This window comes from Phocoena phocoena, chromosome 14 (assembly GCF_963924675.1).
Source record: "Phocoena phocoena chromosome 14, mPhoPho1.1, whole genome shotgun sequence".
NCBI lineage: Eukaryota > Metazoa > Chordata > Mammalia > Artiodactyla > Phocoenidae > Phocoena > Phocoena phocoena.
Genome location: NC_089232.1, coordinates 85,502,147 through 85,522,685, shown reverse-complemented (window position 1 = coordinate 85,522,685; position 20,539 = coordinate 85,502,147). Strand labels below are relative to the sequence as shown.

The following is a 20,539-nucleotide window of genomic DNA, read 5'->3' as shown; positions in this document are numbered from 1 at the left end:
TCAGCGGCCATGGCTCACAGGCCCAGCTGCTCCGCGGCATGTGGGATATTCCCAGACTGGGGCACGAACCCGTGTCCCCTGCATCGGCAGGCAGACTCTCAACCACTGCGCCACCAGGGAAGCCCTATATGTATATTTTTTAGGAACCAGTGATCCCGTTCCTGGGTGTATACCCAACACAGATACATACTTATGTTGACCAAACGACATGTACAAGAAAATTCATGGCCTAATAGCAAAATAGTCCAAATGCTCATTATAATTGAGCAATTAAATGGATTGTGGTATATTCCAGCAATAAAATCCTAGATGATTATGAAAATGAACAAAGTACTGGTAGACACAACAAAATGGGTAAATACACAAATATAACATTGAGTGAAAGAAGCTATACAGAAAACAGTACATAAGGTGTTGTTATATCCACAGGAACTTCAAAAGCAGGCAAACCTAGAGGATGGTTTTAGAAAACAGGACATGGTTATCTTTGGGGCAGAGGTAGGGTTTAGGGCCTGGGGCAAGGTACTGGACACGTGAAGGTCTGAGCAAAGTTCTGTTTCTTGATCAAGATGGTTTTTACACATGTGTGCTCATTCGGTCCAAATTTGTTCTGCTGTATGTGTATGAACTGTGCACTTTTCTTTATGCACAAGATGCTTCAGAAAAAGACTTACCAAAGTAATAATATGAAGATTGCAAGTAACTGAACCGATTCCGCAATCTGCTAATGTGTGCCAGCCACTGTTTGATGTTACTGCAGGATGGTCCGCATCAGGGAGCAGGGAGTACCCTGGGGATGTGCAAGTCTTTAAAGAAAAAAGTCCCTGGCTAATGAAAAATGGTAGTGACATTTGGCTGTTACCTGTTTGCATTTAGATGTCTTTAGAGATGGCTGACTCCCGAGAGGTAAAGACCAAGAAGGGGCTGCCTTGACCTCCCTCCAGCCCACACCCATCTTGAACAGTTGGGAGAAGAAATCCCTCCCTGGCCTTTGTCAGCCATGACTTTGAATAAGAAAGTCTACTTCTCTTGAGCCTTACTCTTGGATGCATGGCGGAAGACAGGTTTTGAGTGAATAAGCATATGTTCAGAGGATATCAAAGTGACGTTGACTTTTGTGAGCTCTTTGCCAGGAGGGACTTGGACTTGTTTATTTTATTCATATTTATTAATATTTTATCTGATACATAGGAGCTTCTCAATAAACCATGGTTGAGGAAAAGAAGAAAGGAATGAAAGAAAGAATCCTTGAATGAATGAGTGAATAAGTGAATGAATAAACAAATGAATGAATATAAAAGAAACTGGCCTGGATAGAACAGACTTAAGAAGTAATAATAGGGCTTCCCTGGTGGCACAGTGGTTGGGAGTCCGCCTGCCGATGCAGGGGACGCGGGTTCGTGCCCCGGTCCGGGAAGATCCCACATGCCGCGGAGCGGCTGGGCCTGTGAGCCATGGCCGCTGAGCCTGCGTGTCCAGAGCCTGTGCTCCGCAACGGGAGAGGCCACAACAGTGAGAGGCCCGCGTACCGCAAAAAAAAAAAAAAGAAGTAATAATAAAATAATGTGATAGTAATTATCAATTATTAAGCAGTATTGCAAGTGTTTAAGTCCCGATTCAAATCCTCACTCCCTGTGTGACATAAGTTTCCCCAGCTGTAAAATAAGTTAGTGCCTGCAAAATATAGCCCAGTGCCTGGTACATAATGTTATATACATGCTAGATGTTTCTAACTGATAATGTCGAACTCTACTTTCAGTGCTTGATAAACTTCATGTCATTTAATCCTTAAAATGCCCTGGGTGAAATAGACATTAATACCCATATTTCCCAGGTGTGTTAGCAAAATCAGGCAGGTAAAGAAAGTTACCCCGAATTAAACAATACTGGCTGACCTAAGATTCAAACCTTAAAATGTTTGGCTTCAAAAGTCTGTGTGGTTACCCTTTATGACATATTTGTCATAATCATATTTGATTTGTAATGGAAACTGATTTGATTTTCGTTTCTTCATACACATGTGATCTAGGAAAAAAAAAAAGTATTTCTTGATTGAGCCAGGCCATGGTAAGGTTATGAAATACTTCTGACTGAGTCATGTTTCTCATTGCAGGCTTGGTAATCATTAAGCATACACTGGTTATGGTGCTGAATTTGCTTTCAGTTTCCTCCTCAGTGAAATAAAAGTCATCTTTGCTTCTATTCAAAACATAACACGAGTAGAAGAACAAAAGCTGACCCTAATTGAATGATTTTCCCGGCACTGTTTTAAGTGACTCACATAAATTAGAATTCTCACTCTTCACAAATATCCCTTGAGATACCTGGTCTTACAGATGGGAATTGAAGATCCAGAGAAATAGAGTCACTTAGTCACCCAGCTAGTAAGTGACAAGCTAGGCTTGTGGTTTCATAAACTTAACCACTAGGACTATCCCAACTTCCTACAAGTCTCATGAAAACATAAAACCACACACTCAAGATCAAACCCAATTCCCATTAAAGAGTGCTAAAGGATAGAAAATTTCAGTACAAATCTCAACACTTACTAGGAAAACTGTGAAAATAGATAATAAAAAACACAATAATTCTTGCCAACTAAGAAGAATCTTGGTTATTAGAGAAACGTAGATCAAAACTACAGTGAGGAACCACCTCACACCAGTCAGAATGGCTGTCATCAAAATGTCTACAAATAATAAATGCTGGAGAGGGTGTGGAGACAAGGGAACCCTCCTGTACTGTTGGTGGGAATGTAAATTGGTACAGCCACTATAGAGAACAGTATGGAGGTTCCTTTAAAAAACCAGAGTATAGAATGTGGATATTATGTACTGAATGTTGTGTAAACTTTATATATATTTGTACTTACTTGTATTTGCATAAAGAAACATTGGATGGTGTAGTCACTATGGAAAACAACATGGAGCTTTCTCAAAAAACTAAAAAAAATAGATATGATCTAGGATATGACCATATGATCTAGCAATTCCACTCCTGGGCATATATCCGGAGAAAACCCTAATTCAAAAAGACACATGCACCCCAATGTTCATAGCAGCACTATTTACAAGAGCCAAGACATGGAAGCAACCTAAGTGTCCATCGACAGATGAATGGAAAAAGGAGGTGAGTGGGATGAATTGGGAGATTGGGACTGACATATATATATTACTGATACTATGTATAAAATAGATAACTAATGAGAACCTACTGTATAGCACAGGGAAATCTACTCAGTGCTCTGTGATGACCTAAATGGGAAGGAAATCCAAAAAAGAGGGGATATATGTATACATCTAGCTGATTCACTTTGCTGTACAGTAGAAACTAACACAACATTGTAAAGCAGCTATACTCTAATAAAAATTTTTAAAAATAAATAAAAAATAAAATAAATAAATGTATGTCTAAGACACACACAAAAAAGATGTGGTATATACATACAATGGAATACTACTCAGCCCTAAAAAGGAATGAAATAATGCCATTTGCAGCAACATGGATGGACTTATATATTATCATACTAAGTGAAATAAGTCAGACAGAGAAAGATAAATATCATATGATATCACTTATATGTATAATCTAAAATATGATACAAATGAACTTATTTACAAAACAGAAATAGACTCACAGACAGAAGAAAAAACATACGGTTTTCAAAGGGGGAAAGGCAGGGAGGGATAAATTGGAGTTTGGGATTAACAAATACACACTACTATATATAAAATAGACAATCAACAAGGACCTACTGTATAGCACAGGGAACTATATTCAATATCTTGTAATAACCTATAATGGAAAATAATCTGAAAAAGAGCAGATAGATATGTATAGGTGAATCACTTTGCAGACATCTAAAACTAACACAATGTTGTAAATCAACTAGACTTCAATTTTTAAAGAAAGGAAGCATCTTAGAAAAGCATCCGATTTTCCTATTGTCTATTTAAAAAGGGATAGAAATGCATAGACATGCAGGGAAATACAATGTCTAAATTTGAACATGTAAAAATGCGTACATTAAGATAAATTACTAAAGAAAGATTCAGGCATCAGTGTCATTATGTGCCTATGCGTTTTTTTGTTTTTGTTTGTTTGTTTGTTTGTTTGTTTTCAGTACGCGGGCCTCTCACTGTTGTGGCCTCTCCCGTTGAGGAGCACAGGCTCCAGACGTGCAGGCTCAGCGGCCATGGCTCACGGGCCCAGCCGCTCCGCGGCATGTGGGATCTTCCCGGACCGGGCACGAACCCGCATCCCCTGCATCGGCAGGTGGACTCTCAACCACTGCGCCACCAGGGAAGCTCTGCCTATGCGTTTTGACTGTGATCTGAAAGGGGATGCTGAGGCTCATGGAGTAGGGTCTCATCCTCCAAGGGTCATTCATTCTTTTCACTATTTGGCTCTTCTAACAAACACCTGAGTGCCCCCAGGTGAAGGGTGCTGGAGTGGAAGCTTCTACATGTTATGTCATGCACAAGCAATACAAGAGCTACAGACGTGGCTAAGTCTCTGTCTAGTTCTACTGCTATCTGCTAGATCGAGATAGAGCTTAGCTATCAATACTTTCTCCATCTGTATCCAGTTAGGAGGCTGTTATTTACACCCCTATTATTTATAGGCGGGGGAAGCAGCGGGGCAGGGAAAGCAGATATCAGTCTTAGTCTTGAGCTTTCAGTCTTGGCCCTGCTCCAACTTTCATTTTCATGAAAAGAGAAATCGAAACTCGTGCTCAGCTGAGAGTTGGTCGAGGGAGGTGTGTCCCTCCTCCCCGTGTGACAGGTTGCCGGGCACATATAAAGTGAGCCTGCAGCTGCAGGGCGGCCTCAGAGAACCTGGCCACCATGTGGATGCTGGTACCCGTGTCATTCACTCTCAAGCTGGTGAGCGCCTTCGTGCAGCACCTGGGCTCCATGTGGAGCAGCCTGGGGACCCTGTTCCCCCGGCTCGGGGCAGCATTCTGGCTGGCAGGGGGCAAGAAGAGCCAGCAGCAGCAGCGGGGCAGGAGAAAACCAAGGAAGCCCAGCAGGGAAGACGAAGAGGACCGCGATCTGCCCATCACCCCCATCAGCGTAAATTATCACTTCACCCGCCAGTGCAATTACAAGTGTGGCTTCTGCTTCCACACGGCCAAGACGTCCTTCGTGCTGCCGCTGGCGGAGGCCAAGAGAGGCTTGCTGCTGCTGAAGGAAGCGGGTGAGTCCGGACCCAGTACGAGATCAGGGGCTCAGCTGGTACGTGGCTGGCTGACAGGAGGGGGCTGGGAGCGCGCATGGGCTGGACGGTTCCCCCAGAATCCTAGCGGTTCCCACAGCACAGGGAGGATGCCCTCCCTCCAGAGGATGTGGAGGTGAATTTGGGGATGGGTGTCTAGGCCCTCCCAGCCTGCAGAGTCGGCCGACCTGGGGGTAAGTGGAGCAAACCCATCCTCCTGACGCTGCTAAGCTAAGCGAGCCGCGCCTGCACCTGCCGGGTCCCGGTCCGCCCAGCCCGCGGAACGAGGCAGGTCGGGAAGGTCGCGCTGCACTCTGAGTCGGCCCGAAGCACTTGGGGTTTCCCAGAAACAGTTAATGAGGAAGGTTGCAAACAAATAGAAACATTTTGACTTAAGAAACGCAATAGCTGAATCTTTTATTTTGGATTATTTACCTGTTCTTACTATGAAACTTTAGAGAAGCTATTTACAACTCAAATAAGGCAATGACTTTGCTCTGGAGACTCTCACTCAGTGTCACCACGTCAGTAACTCGAAGGCATATCAGAGAGACCCCAGCCTGTCCAGTTCTACGGTGACATCTTCCGCTCCAGATCTGCCCTCCTGTCTTCCCTAGAGCAAGTTCAGCCACATGGCCAACTTTTTTCTCAACTTGCTTGCCTTTTTTTTTAGTAATTTATTTATTTATTTTTGCTGTGTTAAGTCTTCGTTTCTGTGCAAGGGCTTTCTCTAGTTGCGGCAAGTGGGGGCCACTCTTCATCGCGGTGCCTGGGCCTCTCACTATCGCGGCCTCTCTTGTTGCGGAGCACAGGCTCCAGACGCGCAGCCTCAGTAGTTGTGGCTCACAGGCCTAGTTGCTCCGTGGCACGTGGGATCCTCCCAGACCAGGGCTCGAACCCGTGTCCCCTGCATTAGCAGGCAGATTCTCAACCACTGTGCCACCAGGGAAGCCCCAACTTGCTTGCCTTTTTTACAGACATGTAACATACATTTGCACAGACCTGCACACACCCAGGTAAACAGCACACAACTCTAGACAGAAAACAGCAGGGCATCCAAAGCGCACGCTCCCTTCAGCCCCTGCCCTTCCTGCCCAGGATAACCACTAGCTCTTACTCTAACACACACACTAGTTTTGCCGGATTTTGTGCTTGATATGGTGAGATCGTAGGCTTGCACTTTACTGGATCGGACTCATTTTGCTTCCCATACGCCTGCCCAGTCATCCACAGCTCATCCAATGCCTGACCCACCTTGCCGTTCCCATTGGGGTCTGGTTCAGGGTCTCATTATTTCTCACCAGGACTGCTGCAATTCATCTCATTGTCTCTGGGTCCCCTCTGGAAGCACGTTATCTTACTAAAATACATATTTTGATCACTAACTCCCCCACATAGCTCTCTTGCATGGCTTCCAAGCCCAAACTTGTCAGCACAGGCTTCAAGCTCAGTGTTGCCATCCTTCACCCCAATTCCTGAAGGGCCCCAAGCTGTGGACACATCATGTGACACAGTTCTCGCACAACACCTGCATCGTGGAGCCTGTGATCGCACTGTTCTCTCTTCCTGGAATGCTTGTCACCTCAGTCTCTGTTGGTGAACTTTCAAAGCTCCTTAGAATTATCCCTGGTCCTCGTCATGCAGAATGAATGGCCTCTCACCTTCCTTTGTGATCCCATGGCATTTGTTACAAATGCATGTATTATAGCATGTTTTATTTATTTTATTTTTTTACTTGAATGAAAGATTCTTTAAATCCTATAATGCTTTACAGTTTTCAAAAGTTTCACACACATGATTTCATAGAATCCTTATTATAACCCTTTTTCTCCCTAGCCCTATCTTGCCCCTCCCCACTTCCCTCTCCCCACTGGTAACCACTAGTTTGTTCTCTATATCTGTGAGTTTGATTCTTTTCTGTTTTATTCACTAGTTTGTTGCGTTATTTTAGATTCCACACATAAATGATATTATACAATATTTGTCTGACTTATTTCACTTAACCTAATGCCCTCCAAGTCCATCCATGTTGCTATAAATGGCAAAATGTCATTATTTTTTATGGCTGATTAGCATTCCTTTGTGTATATATACCACATCTCCTTTATCCGTTCGTCTATTGATGGCCACTTTTAAAAAAATGTAAAAGCTTTTGCACAGCAAAGAAAACCATTGACAAAATGAAAAGACAACCTATTGAGTGGGAGAAGATGTTTGCAAATGATATGACCGATAGAGGGTTAATAGCCAACATCCATGAATAGCTGAGACAACTGAACATCAAAAAACAAACAACCCAGTTAAAAAATGGGCAGAACTGAATAGAAATTTTCCAAAGAAGAAATGCAGATGGCCAACAGGCACTTGAAAAGATGCTCAACACCATTAATCATCCGGGAAATGCAAATCAAAACCACAATGAGGTATCACCTCACACCAGTCAGAATAGCCATCATCAAAAAGTCCACAAATAACAAATGCTGGAGAAGGTGTGGAGACAAGGGAACCCTCGTGCACTGTTGGTGGGAATGTAAATTGGTACAGACACTGTGGAGAACAGTATGGAGGTTCCTTAAAAAACTAAAAATAGAGTTACCATATGACCCAACAATTTCACTTCTGGATATATATCAGAAAGAAGTAAAAACACTAATTTGAAGAGATACATGCACCCCAATGTTCATAGCAGCATTATTTACATTGCCAAGATATGGAAGCAACATAAGTGCCTACTGCAGCATATTTAAAATTGTGCTCTTGTGTTTTGTTTTTAATATCTGGGCCCCCAAAGAGTTTGAGTTCCAAGATTGAAACCTAGCATTCTGCTTATCTTACTGCCTAGCAAAGTATCTAGAAGGTAATAGGAATCTAATGAATGTTTTTGAATGGATGAATTAGTGCATGAATGAACAAATGAAGAGAGGTCTGGGGTTATGGAACAAACTTAGCCTCTTGATTCACACGGCCAGGATTTGAGTTCCTGCTCTAGCACTTAAACAATGTGTCAAGACATTTAACTTTCTGAATATCAGTTTAATATTCTTTAAAATACAGACAATAGTGATAACTCATATATCAACCTTAAAAGGTTGTTGCAAGGCACAAATAAATAAATGCTCATATGTTTTTTAATAGAGTATAAACTATTACAGTTATAATTAATACTTTTATATCATGACCTCTCAGTTTTAAGTAAATAAAACCAAAGTTAGTTAAAATGGTCAAGGTATAGTATGGGTGATGTGTCCTGTAAGTAAGATTTCTGGCAAATAGAGGAAAATCTATTTTGGTAGCTATTAAAATTTTTAATTTATTTTTAAATTAAAACAATAAAAGTGCATTACATTTAAAATTACTGCTCTGGCTGAAGATGCTTCTAAAATATATTATTTACTTCTTTGGGTTTTTTTTTTTTTTTTTTTTGGCTGAGTTGGGTCTTTGTTGCTGCACGTGGGCTTTCTCTAGTTGCAGCGAGCGAGGGGGGCTACTGTTCACTGCAGTGCACAGGCTTCTCATTGTGGTGGCTTCTCTTGCTGTGGAGCACAGGCTCTAGGTGTGCGGGCTCAGTAGTTGTGGTGCACAGGCTCAGTTGCTCCGCGGTATCTGGGATCTTCCCAGACCAGGGGTCGAACTCTTGTCCCCTGAACTGGCAGGTAGATTCTTAACCACTGTGTCTCCAGGGAAGCCCACTTCTTTGGCTTTTGAACAGAACAGACTGAATAGAACTCAAGCATTATGAGCATCAGCTATTGATCCGTGCTGTGACAGGATGGCTTGTATGTTGGCACCGCTGTGAAGTAATTGCTCCTCGTCTAAGCTCTTAGCAGCATCTCTACATCCTGTTTGTTCAGTTTTCTCATTCTTTCATCACCTCTCACCTAATCCTCAAACTCCTCACGGGCTACACCACTGGCCAATACACTGTTTCACTTTCTCTAGTTATCTGCCCCTATTTAACCACACTTCTAGGGAATCGTATTTTTATTGGATAATAATGCTCATCATATAAGCCACCTCCTAGCATGTTAGCTTATAAATAGTGAGGTGTTATAATTTACCACCGCCCCATTGTAGAAACATCTGAGAGTAAAAGAGGGTGCTAGTAAAACTAACTGATGAGATTTGGTCCTCCATAAACCGGGACTGTCCTGGGAAAGCTAGGATGGAGGGCGACCCTGCACACTTAGAAAGATCAAAGGCTTTGGAGCTTGGGCGTACGTCCTAGTGCCACTTTTCTCTCATCTCATTCTATTACATTGAGAAAATACTACTTTTGCCATTAAAATAATAATGGATGTTGATGAAGTGGAAAACTAGAAGGAAAAGCCGTGCTCTGTCTGTCCCAGGTATGGAAAAGATCAACTTCTCCGGTGGAGAGCCATTCCTCCACGACCGGGGCAGATACCTTGGCCAGCTGGTGAAGTTCTGCAAACAGGAGCTGCAACTGCCCAGCGTGAGCATAGTGAGCAACGGGAGCCTGATCCGGGAGAGGTGGTTCCAGAACTACGGTGAGAGCCTCGCGTGGCACGGGACGGCCGCCTCTGTCACTGTCTGTTGCTCTATTTCCCTCCATCCCGGGCTTTTGGCCAGGCCTGCTGGGGATCCAAAGGGAGGAGGAAACAAGTGGGCTTACTCTAATCTCTTTTCAAGCTGGTAGGGCTCTAAGTCAACAAGTATGGCAAGGCAGATAACAGAACAGACTAGCCCCAGAACTCTTCCGTCCATTATCAGCGTAGCTAGTTTTAGCGGAGCCGCTAGTGGGGAGAATTAACGCAGTGTACAGTTTTGCAAGCCCTGACCTTATCGTTTGCTATTCATGTTTAATTTTTAAAGTATTTTCGGAAATGACTCTATTTTAGTAGTCTCGTATACAGATTAAGTGATTAGACTAGAACAGTCGTTCTCACCTTTGGCTGCATATTTGGCTACTGAGGAACTTTATAAAATATCTGTACTGGGACTGGACTCCAGACTAATTATATCAGAGCCTCGTGGTATGTGGACAGGCCAAGCTGGGGTGCTCCGAGGGATTCCATTATACGACCCAGGGTTACAAACCCCTGGTCCTAAGACTGGGAAGCTAAGTTTTACATAGATGTTAATATTCAGAGAGCAGTACCTGGAATTTAGGAGGCACTTGAAAAATGTTAGCTATTATTACTACTATCATTCTGGGAAACAGTTCTAACTGAACTCTTAGAGTGTGCTTTGCTTTGTGTAAGTTGTTTGAGCCTTGAAATCATCCAAAGGGTAGTTGCACTTGTGATCTGTTGAGGACACTCACAGGAGATCTCTGATGAAATCCTCCTTCCAAGATGATGAAGAAATGGATGTGGATCTGGGTGTGGATGTGGGTAGAACAGCCCACCTGAGGAAGGTTAACAGGAAGACCACAGGGCAATGAGTCAACATCAAAATGACCGTGAAGGGAGTCACTCAGTGAAAGAGGGGGTTCAGAAGTTCAAAAGTAAGCTTTGGGAACCAGATTCAGAGCAATAAGACAGGGTTAGGGAGCTGTGTGATCAGAGAAGAACTGGTTGGGTTTGCTGTCTGTGTCCCCAGGGCAGCGTGCTCTCTCCAGGATGGGCTCTACATGCTGTCAATATGGTGTAAAGAGTAGGGACCAGGCAGGTTGCTGCACCTTTGGGTCAAAAGCTCAAATGTTGTACGGGAGAGGTGGTGCAAATTAGTGAATTTGGAAGTGCATAAGAAAAAGGATCATTAGCGGTAGGGAGATAAAAAGAAAGTGTAAGGACTATTAATAGTGGACACGTGGACAGTCATTTATGAACTTCCTCTGATCCTGGTCCTATATGGGAGTTCAAGGTTAGTGCTGCCATATGCTCAAATTATTAAAGATACACCATAAATCTACATTCTATGTTAAATCTATCCCCCCCAAAATAGTTGCAAACAGTTTGAAATATTTTTAGATGTCTGGAGGAACAAACAAAACGTTTATGTCTACCTATGTGGTCCATAAGGCTCCAATTCTCCACCTCTGGCTTAAAGGCCTGTGTCTGCATCCTTGGATGGAAAAGCCTAATGGTGACGGTTTTCCCTCAGGGGAATATTTGGACATTCTCGCCATCTCCTGCGACAGCTTTGACGAGCAGGTCAATGTCCTTATTGGCCGTGGTCAAGGAAACAAGAACCACGTGGAAAATCTCCACAAATTGAGGACGTGGTGCAAAGATTACAGAGTGGCCTTCAAGATAAATTCTGTCATCAATCGATTCAATGTGGATGAGGACATGACGGAACAGATTAAAGCCCTGAACCCCATCCGCTGGAAGGTACGTACCGAGTTGCTTTTGCTGGTTGTAATTAAGAGAACGGTCAGGAGACACTTGCTTCGGCAAAACCCGAAATGATAAGGATACAGAGAACTATGGACTCAGAAAGCCAGTTGGGAAAGCAGGCCCTTGGTCCTTCTTTCAGCTCTGCTAAACGTTAACTACTTACATTCTCTTTGCCTCAATTTTCCCCTTATAACTGATTTCCTTCTGGGAAATTGTGAAAGTAAATATAAAAGAATATGAGAAGTGCTTGGAGATATTCTGAAGAATATGTTCATCGAAAGTCTAACTCGTATGTGTTTATTAAAATAATAAGACTGATTTGTCTTAAAAGCTCTTGGCCTATTTATAAATGGGTATGTGTTCTTCATAAATTCTGTTACTTCATTTTTCATAGAATTATTAGAAGCTATTAGGAGAAAGGCCATCCCCAAGTGGTAGCAAAATTCATTCCCAAGATTCATTCACCCAGATGTGTGCTTTAGGACTTAGCCCCACTATCAGCTACTAAAAAGTCTAAGGTTCAAATACTCGTAAGCCAATTCACAGTGACTTACAGCACCCACCATGCACAGATGCTTACAAAGAATTATAAACTGAAGGTTTCTGCCCCTGGATGTTCTTCAGAATGAACTCAGGGAACTGTTTCAAATCAGCTTCTTGGGCCTCATCCTATACCCACTATCCTGAAACAGATTAGCCGGAGGGTTTGTGTGAATATGTATTCTTAACAAGCTGCCCCAATGATTGCTATGCAGGTATCCAAAGTCTGTGCCTGAACCCCAGACTAATGCAACTAAAGATAAGATGTAGAATTCAATTCTAGCAAGTAAAAGAGTTAAAGAAAACTCTTGTAATATAAAGCTATGTGTGCTGGGATAATGTGGCAAGGTGAAACAGGCAAGGTTTATTTCTGCCAAAGAGCCAGGAAGACTTCGTGTAGGAGGAGGTATTTGGCTCCTGCTTGGACAGAGGGACAGAATTTCCACAGGTAGGGAAGACCTAGGGAAGGAATTCCTGTCTAGACACCAAGAAAACCTTTCCTATCAAAGCTGCCTGGGATGTGCTGTTAATCCCACGTTAGCATTCAGAGAAGGGTTGTGGAGATGGGAACGGGATTAATGTATTATTTTCCTGAGGTTATCCTGTAACATGTGGAAATGGGTTATGGGAAACAAGAAATGTTTCTTACTTTAAAAAGTTTTAATTTGTATGTTGAACTTGATGTTTGGTTATATATGTAAGTAAGCTGGAATATCAGCCACTCTCCCAGGTCCAGAAGGAACTGAAAACAGCTACAGAAACAGGTGTGAAGGGAAGACCCCAGGCTATGACCCACTGTGTGGAGGTGTCAGAGGAGAGCCAGAGGGCTAAGCTCTAAGCTCTTAGATTTCCCTTCTAGAGCCCCCTGCCAGTCATCACTCATGTACTATACTTATATATTATAAATACATATTATATATTTTTTTTCTCATAGCTTTGGTTTGCTCATGGCTCCTTGTCACTTGTTCTCTATCTCTTTTCTCCAATCTTTCGACCCCTACTCTGGCTTCCACTTGCCTGATTCACTCCAGAATTGCCTTTTCAAAATTCTGACTTGTTTTGGAGGGAGAGGATTAGCTGCTGTCCATTTAGAAAACAGTTTTTGCATCAGATCACTGAGGTCTGCAGGATGCAAGTTGATGTAAACCTGGATCAGGTGTCAACTGTCATGCAATTGCTCACGTGGTTCAGAACCCGGTCCCCCAGGCAGCCTCCTCCGCGGGAGGCCCTGGGCTTGCAGGCAACCATTATTTTGTAGTCTGAAAATATTAGGTTATAAGACTAGATCAAATGTAATCTAGATCAGTTTTTTAAAATTTATATTTTGGGAATGTTTGGGCTTCTAGTACCATATCCTTAAATTTCAGGGCATGTTCTCATTTCCCCAGAGCAGTGTCTTTCTAGAATGTTCCCTAGTTGGAGGAGTCTTCTTTGCTCAGGAGAGGTTCAGGGAGAAATGAGATTTGGGGCAAAAAGAGATGGAAAGCTCTTCACAAAGCCAACACCACACTTGTGTTTCAGGTCTTCCAATGCCTCATAATTGAAGGTGAGAATTCTGGAGAAGATGCTCTGAGAGAAGCAGAACCCTTTGTGATAAGTGATGAAGAGTTTGAAGCGTTCTTGGACCGCCACAAAAACGTGCCCTGCCTGGTGCCCGAGTCTAACCAGAAGGTTGTATGAAGCAAATGTTGTTTTGTTCCCCATCACACATTTAGCTCCAAACAGGAAAGTGTCTCCACCAAGGACTGCACACACTGTGGCTTTGGAGGGTTTGCGTGGAGAGATGGGAGTAGTCTCAGAGCTGAGGTGGAAGTTTCACTAGATCTTTAGGTTTCCAATGTGAAAAATTGGATCCATCCTGTTAGTCCAAATGTATGTATCATGTAGTTTAAACAGTGTCAGCCAAAGCACGTCTACAGTTTGGAGCTTCCAGGTGTTATCAGAGACAGAATAAATAATCAGTGTGTTCTCAGAAGGTAAAGAAAAAAGAACTTATTCAAAGCTACATTACTGCAGTGTTAGGAACAGGAGTAAAAAATTGAAGGTAGCCTGATATTCAACATACAGAGAACAGGTAAGCTCATGTTCCCTGTATGGAATGTTATACTGACTATATAACCTATTTCAAAGAATATTAGGGAACAAGGATAAATTTGCATGATATGATATTAGGTACAAATGAAGAACTATAGGCAAAATTCATTTGACCTTTAATCCTAATGTGCAAAAATTGTGTGTATGTACACATCCCATGGTCATCTTGGGATCATGGGATTATCAGTCATTTTTGTTTACCTTGATAACTGTTTGGACTTTAAATTTTTCTAAATAGGTAGTTTTATTATTTTTAAAGTATTTAAACATCAAAACTTTCCCCATCTTCCGCCAAAAAATATACATGCAGCAAAATCTCTCCCTCATATGCTTACATCATATTAGAAATTTGAGAACAAGGATTCATTCCTTATACTTCAGACTTCTGAGTAATGTTGACCAGAGTACGAATAAAAAAATTCCTGAATGGGGTCAGAGCAGCTTTTGAAAAGAAGCCAGAGAACAGAGGAGAATACTCATATCTATACACTATTTTATTTGACTTTTTAAAATTTGCCTTAATTACATAGGTAATGTGAGATCAAAGAAAATACGTCATAAATTACTGCTTTTTGAGCACTTCACAGAGGCTTCATGAGCCAGAAATATTACCCCCCTTTTAGAAACTCTGAGGCTGAGTCATAGGGTTAACTGACCTCACCTACATGACAGAAAGGGTTAGCTGACCTCACTCATGTCAGAGATAAAGTGAGCTGATCTCACCTACATGAGAGGCATGGTTAGCTGACCTCATCTGTGTCAGAGGTACAGTTAACTGACCTCATCTATGTCAGAGGTATATTAACTGACATCATCTGTGTCAGAGGTGAAGTTAGCTGACCTCGCCTGTGACAGAGGTAGAGTTAGCTGACCTAACCCATGTCAGAGGCAGAGTTAACTCACCTCCCTTAGAGCTCAGCAAGGGACAAACTGGGGTTTGGATAACTCCAAAGCCTGAGAAGCTTACTAGTCAGTTCATTTCAAACTTCATTGTACAGACCGCCCCCCCCCCCCACCCCCAGGCAGGGTCTTGCTAAAATGCAGATTTAGAGTCAGCAGGGTTGGGGAAGTTATTGAGAGGAGGTGACCACTATTTGACCCAGAGCTGGACTGGGGCAAGTGGAGGCTCCTAACCCCTCCTCTGTCTTCAGGACGTACGCTCCCACGGTGAGACCATCTGGATGGCACATGTGACTGAACCCAGCTCAGGCTTCTCTATAAACTTTTAAGACTAGCAGAGGGTGCTGAGGTCTTCTTGTCTTGTAGGTCACCCAAGACAAGCTTTGTGTGTCGGTTCCCTTGCATTGGTGAGGTCAGCTCACTTCACCTCTGACATAGGTGAAGTCAGCGAACCCTGCCTCTCATGTAAGTGAGGTCAGTTAACTATACCTGACGGAGGTGAAGTCAGTTAACTGTATCTCTGACATAGGTGAGCTCAGCTAACTTTATCTCCAATGTAGGTGAGGTCAGCTAACCATGCCTCTTATGTAGATGAGGTCGGTGAACTCTGCCTCTGACATAGGTGGAGTCAGCTCACTTTACCTCTGACGTGGGTAAGGTTTCACCCAGGGAACTCCCAAGTTTGCAAACCAGCAAGCAGGTCTTAGGTGGACCTATGATTCAGCATTTTAACCAGCTCCCAGGTGATGCTGATGCCTGGCCCACCTCCAGACATTCAGGAACAAGGTCCCGAACTGGCCATGCACAGGAAGAGTTGGCAAACTACAGCCCGTGAGACAAACCCAGAATGCAAGCCAAGACGGTTGGAGAAAAAATCGAAACAAGAATGACATCTGTGACTCATGAAAAGTATACAAAATACAATTTCAAGGTCGATAAGGAAGGTTTCAGTGGAACACAGCCATGCCTCCTCTCTAAGCATTGTCCACAGTGGCTTTTAGTTGCCACAGAGACCACATGGTCTATGAGGCTGAAAATATTTACTCTCCGGCCCTTTACAGAAAAATGTTTGCAGACTCCTACCTGTATGGGGTACGTATAGAGGGTATACCTTCCTATGAGAGTGTAGGCACACTCTCTATATACCTATAGAAGGCATAACTAGTTCCAAGTAATGTAAGTAATATTAAAATCTTCAGATAAGCTCCCAGGTAATAGCATTAAAGGGATTCTGCTTTATTCACTGAAAAGGGGGTCCATCAGAGGCATGGCGGACACAGGGAATATTGAACAATGAAGGACAGGGTTCCCCAGAGCTGGAGGAAATGGGGCAATTAGCCTGGGGGTTTCACTGTCAGAGGAGCTTTCAGAGTGGCATGTGACCCTTCCAGCATGGGGCAGAAGCCAGCCTGCTAGAATCTGCTAGAATCCGAATGGACACAAACAGATGGCTCGGAGATGAGTGTTAGGTGGGTATGGGGCACTGGCAGATGGCTCACCTTGTAAGGGACGCATCTAAAGACACTCAAGAGATTTAAGAAACGTGGCCTCCAGAAATAATAAAGCACAAACGCACAAACGCGGTAAGACAGACAGTTGAGCATACATACTGAAAAATATGCTTGAAACTAAATTGGTATGTGATTTCTGCTTTGCAGATGAGAGATTCCTACCTTATTCTGGATGAATATGTGAGTATGTCTAATGCGTTATAAAAATGATCCCTTAAAAATTCATTAAGCAGCAAGGTCAGGGTTGAGTTATAATCAGCATAACCATTTAGTCCATATTCATTCTTTCTGGCCAGCATTTCATATTTTCATTGTCACTGACTAACATTAATATTATAGAGCCCTTACTTCGCTGTGTCCATCTCTGAGCTAAGGGGTTGAGCAGGCATTGGCTTGCATCTGATCCCAGTGTTTGCACACACCCGCACTCGATGGTCTTTTCCCTATGGCTATGGATCCATGGATGTCGCACAGAGCTGACATCACACAAAGCAGTGTCCTTTGTTATGCCATCTTTGTCTGGGTTCTCTGGTCAAGGGGCACCCAGGGATCTTTGCAGGAAGGACATGTCACACTTAACGTTATTGCCTTTAATACCTCAGATGCTGCCAGCTTGTCCTCTGACAGATAGCTCTTGGCTTTGCAGAGAAGAGGTTACAGTTCCTCTCCAAAAGCCACTAGTACCTTCCTACCCCACTGCCTTCCAAAGGAAGAGATATGCCATCATTCTCTAAACTGAAAAACAAATCACTTCTCCCTTTCCTTGTGTCTTTTTCTTTTCTTTTTCTGTCCCAGTTCATAAACTTTTGCCAATATTTCTAGCACTGGACAAATAATTCCATTCAAAGATCTGTTTTTAAGAAATGAGCTCCAACAAGAACCATGGCTTTTCCATATTTAAACTGAATTTGGTGTTTCGAGAAATGCTTGCTGTGACTTTTGATATTTTATTATTTTCAAGTTAAATAGTGATGATTCACAGTCATTCATTTGTTGTCAATATGTGCTTTCTTTAAGGAACAGAGGGGAAAGGGTGGTAACACAAATGTTCAGTTTATGGGTTCAAGGTAGAGAGGAAAAGTCAAACAGAATTTATTTTTGGAGTACCATGACTGGCTGGGGATTGTTTTTTTTTGGCTGGGGATTTTGACCAATGTTCCTCCACAAATTCTCTGGTTTCTGTACAGTTGGAATAAATAGAGTAGGAACAAAATTTACTTTTGGCAATCTAAGAACATTTTGATTCAACAAGTGTTACTACAAAATGCTGTGTGCCATGGTAGGTCACAGAGGTGTGAAGATCTGGTTCCTGTCTGTAAGATGCTTAATCTAGGATAAAAACCAAGACCCTTAGCAGGGCATGTGCTACTCTTCTTGATGTGGGACCTGCCCGCCTCTGTATCACCTTTCTTACCATGCTGTCTCCCTTTCTTAAAAGAAGCTTTTACACTTTTTTTTTTTAACACTTTTTTTTTTTTTAATTCCTGCACACACAGTTTTCACTCCAGGAATATCATCTACTTGAAATTTCCCAAACTCACTGTACTGTTTCACGCTTCTGGGCTTTTACGATATTGTTCTCTCTAGCTTACAATTTCAAAACATAACTTAGATGGCAACACATTTTGGAAACCTTTCCTGATTACTCCGCCCCCTAGTGGAGGGACAGGCACGTGTATATAATTCTGTTTATCATGCCCTTACCTGGTCTCAGGTGTTCACGTGGGTGATGGGAGCTGGTTGAGTACAGAGATGGTGTCCCCAGAGTTCAACGCCCCCAGTGAAGCATCTTGTTCACAGCTCTCCACAAACATCTGTTGAAATGATTGGAACATTAAAAGTCATTTTGAGTTGATCCCCGAATTGAGTTTTACAGGAAATATCCCAATTTCTGTCATGAATTTCCTAGATGCGCTTCGTGAACTGCAGAAACGGGCGGAAGGATCCTTCCATGTCCATCCTGGATGTTGGCGTAGAAGAAGCTATAAAATTCAGCGGCTTTGATGAAAAGATGTTTCTCAAGCGAGGAGGGAAATACGTATGGAGCAAGGCGGACCTGAAGCTGGACTGGTGAAGCTGAAGGCTGAACAGCCTTCAGCCCATCTGTGGGGACCGCCCTGGCACTCAGCGCGTGGCTGCCCTGCTTCCCGTAGGAGCTGCCAGCGGCCCCAAATTCGATTCTCAGTCGCACGTGGAATCTGATTGCCTGTGGTAACTGAACAGATAAATAATTGGGAAAATTGAAATCCTTAGAACATGCAAGACCATCAACTTTAGTTAATTAGCTTATTATGGATTTGATTTTTGAGTAATATTTACTGACTCCTATATTTCCATTTTGAAGTTATTTTTCTAGTCCTTTCATTTGATAGTTATTTTCCCATATGGAAAAATTACAAATTATCTCCCCGATTATTTCTGCTTGCGGTGAGGCTCTTTCCGTTTCGGCCTTCATATCACTGCAATCTTGGACTTTTTACCCAGAAGTTTAGAAATAGTCCATACATGTTTCAAAGAATAAGAAATGCTCATCTTGCCAGGCTTTGATAAGTACCTAGAAGGAGATAACTCATCTCCCCGGGGCTCTGCAGGGCCCTGACCCACGCTGACTATTCCAGGAATGTGAGTGATCTCTGCTGCTCCCCTTTCTCTTCCAAGATGCTTAACAAAACCAAGGTGTGCTTTAAATTTAGTGAGGAAGTTGACATGGGGTCAGGGCTCGGGTTGCTGTGTGAATCTGCTGAGTGTGTCAAGCAACAGCATATGAGTTTACTTGCTTGGTTGTCCCCGTGTCCCTGAAAAGCGACACGTTCCTGGACTGGCATGAACTCATCTGCAAAAGCAGCAGGCAAAGGTGGAGCAAAGGGTGTGGCGAAGAGTGTAGGATGAACCAGAATTTTCTGTAAATGAAGCTGTGGCACAATATAATATTTCCCAGTTAACTCTGAATCACTTGAAATAAGAATGTCATCTAGGTCAATATAAGATCCAGAGCCTTCCTTTGCTAGGCTAAGAAAGAGCTTGAGGGAAAATGCCACTTGAATTGGGTCAAGAAAAAAAAAATTCTCCTCTTGGAAATACCACATTCAGTTTGTTCATGCTACCTAGACAGTATACCATTTCCTGGGAAATAATAAGTTCCTATCATTGTTTTACAAAAGCAAAATCATGGACAATTTTTTGCTCAAAGAACTCTTGTAATCCAGCTGCAGTTCCAGAGTTGACCACTAGGTGGCATTTAAATGTTGCCTGATTCCGCTATGCAGCCATGCAGAAATTCCGCTTCAGAATCTTTTTTCAACACTTGGTGATTTTAAAAGTGGTTTATGTGATTTTTTTTTTTTTTCCCAGAAAAGATATTCCTACTTCAAATTTTAAATCACTGTAATTCAACTGAAATATGTCTTCTGTGATAGAATTGTTGTCATGTATTTTCCATTTTATTTTATGTTTTTAAGAAAAAAAAAAGAATTAGAAAGTATTTTTCCTCTGTGGGTCTTGATAGTATCTAAACCATGACGACCTTAATATAATCAGATAACCATAAAACAGGTTTTTTGTTTCTTACTTAACATGAGTTTACTTTGCTGACCATTACATTATTCTACAGAGAAAGGGCACATATGTGAAAGCACAGAAGACATTGTGTGGTATCCAGTAGAGGCTCAATTATTATAATCTGAAACAAAATCTGAATCTGAAGCGCAAATCCTCTGAGTTGAAGTGAATTTCTCTCGAGCTGAGGGAAACTGCATTTCTCTTTCCCCAAAGGGAAGTATGTGGGAAGCCGGTGTTCTGCCATGGGAAGCCGTTGTTCTGCCATGTCGCAGATAACGCTTATCAGGGAGTAGCCCCAAGGCTATGTGCAAGGCTATGTGCCAGGCTATGTGCCACACATGCGCCACGATGAGCCAATATGCTAATAAAGGCTCAGAATTGCAACCAATAAATTGTGAACAGCACATATCTTGTTGA

General features: G+C 42.6%; 1 protein-coding gene across 1 annotated transcript; it reads left to right on the top strand.

The window, feature by feature from the left end:
• Positions 1 to 4,825: 4,825 nt before the first annotated feature.
• RSAD2 (radical S-adenosyl methionine domain containing 2) lies at positions 4,826 to 18,785 on the top strand. The gene is made up of 6 exons (XM_065891086.1): positions 4,826 to 5,199; positions 9,564 to 9,725; positions 11,284 to 11,513; positions 13,581 to 13,730; positions 16,712 to 16,744; positions 18,474 to 18,785. Exons 1-6 carry the CDS (start codon positions 4,848 to 4,850, stop codon positions 18,636 to 18,638), a joined length of 1,092 nt encoding a protein of 363 aa, XP_065747158.1. The 5' UTR covers positions 4,826 to 4,847; the 3' UTR covers positions 18,639 to 18,785.
• The last annotated feature ends 1,754 nt before the right edge of the window (positions 18,786 to 20,539 follow it).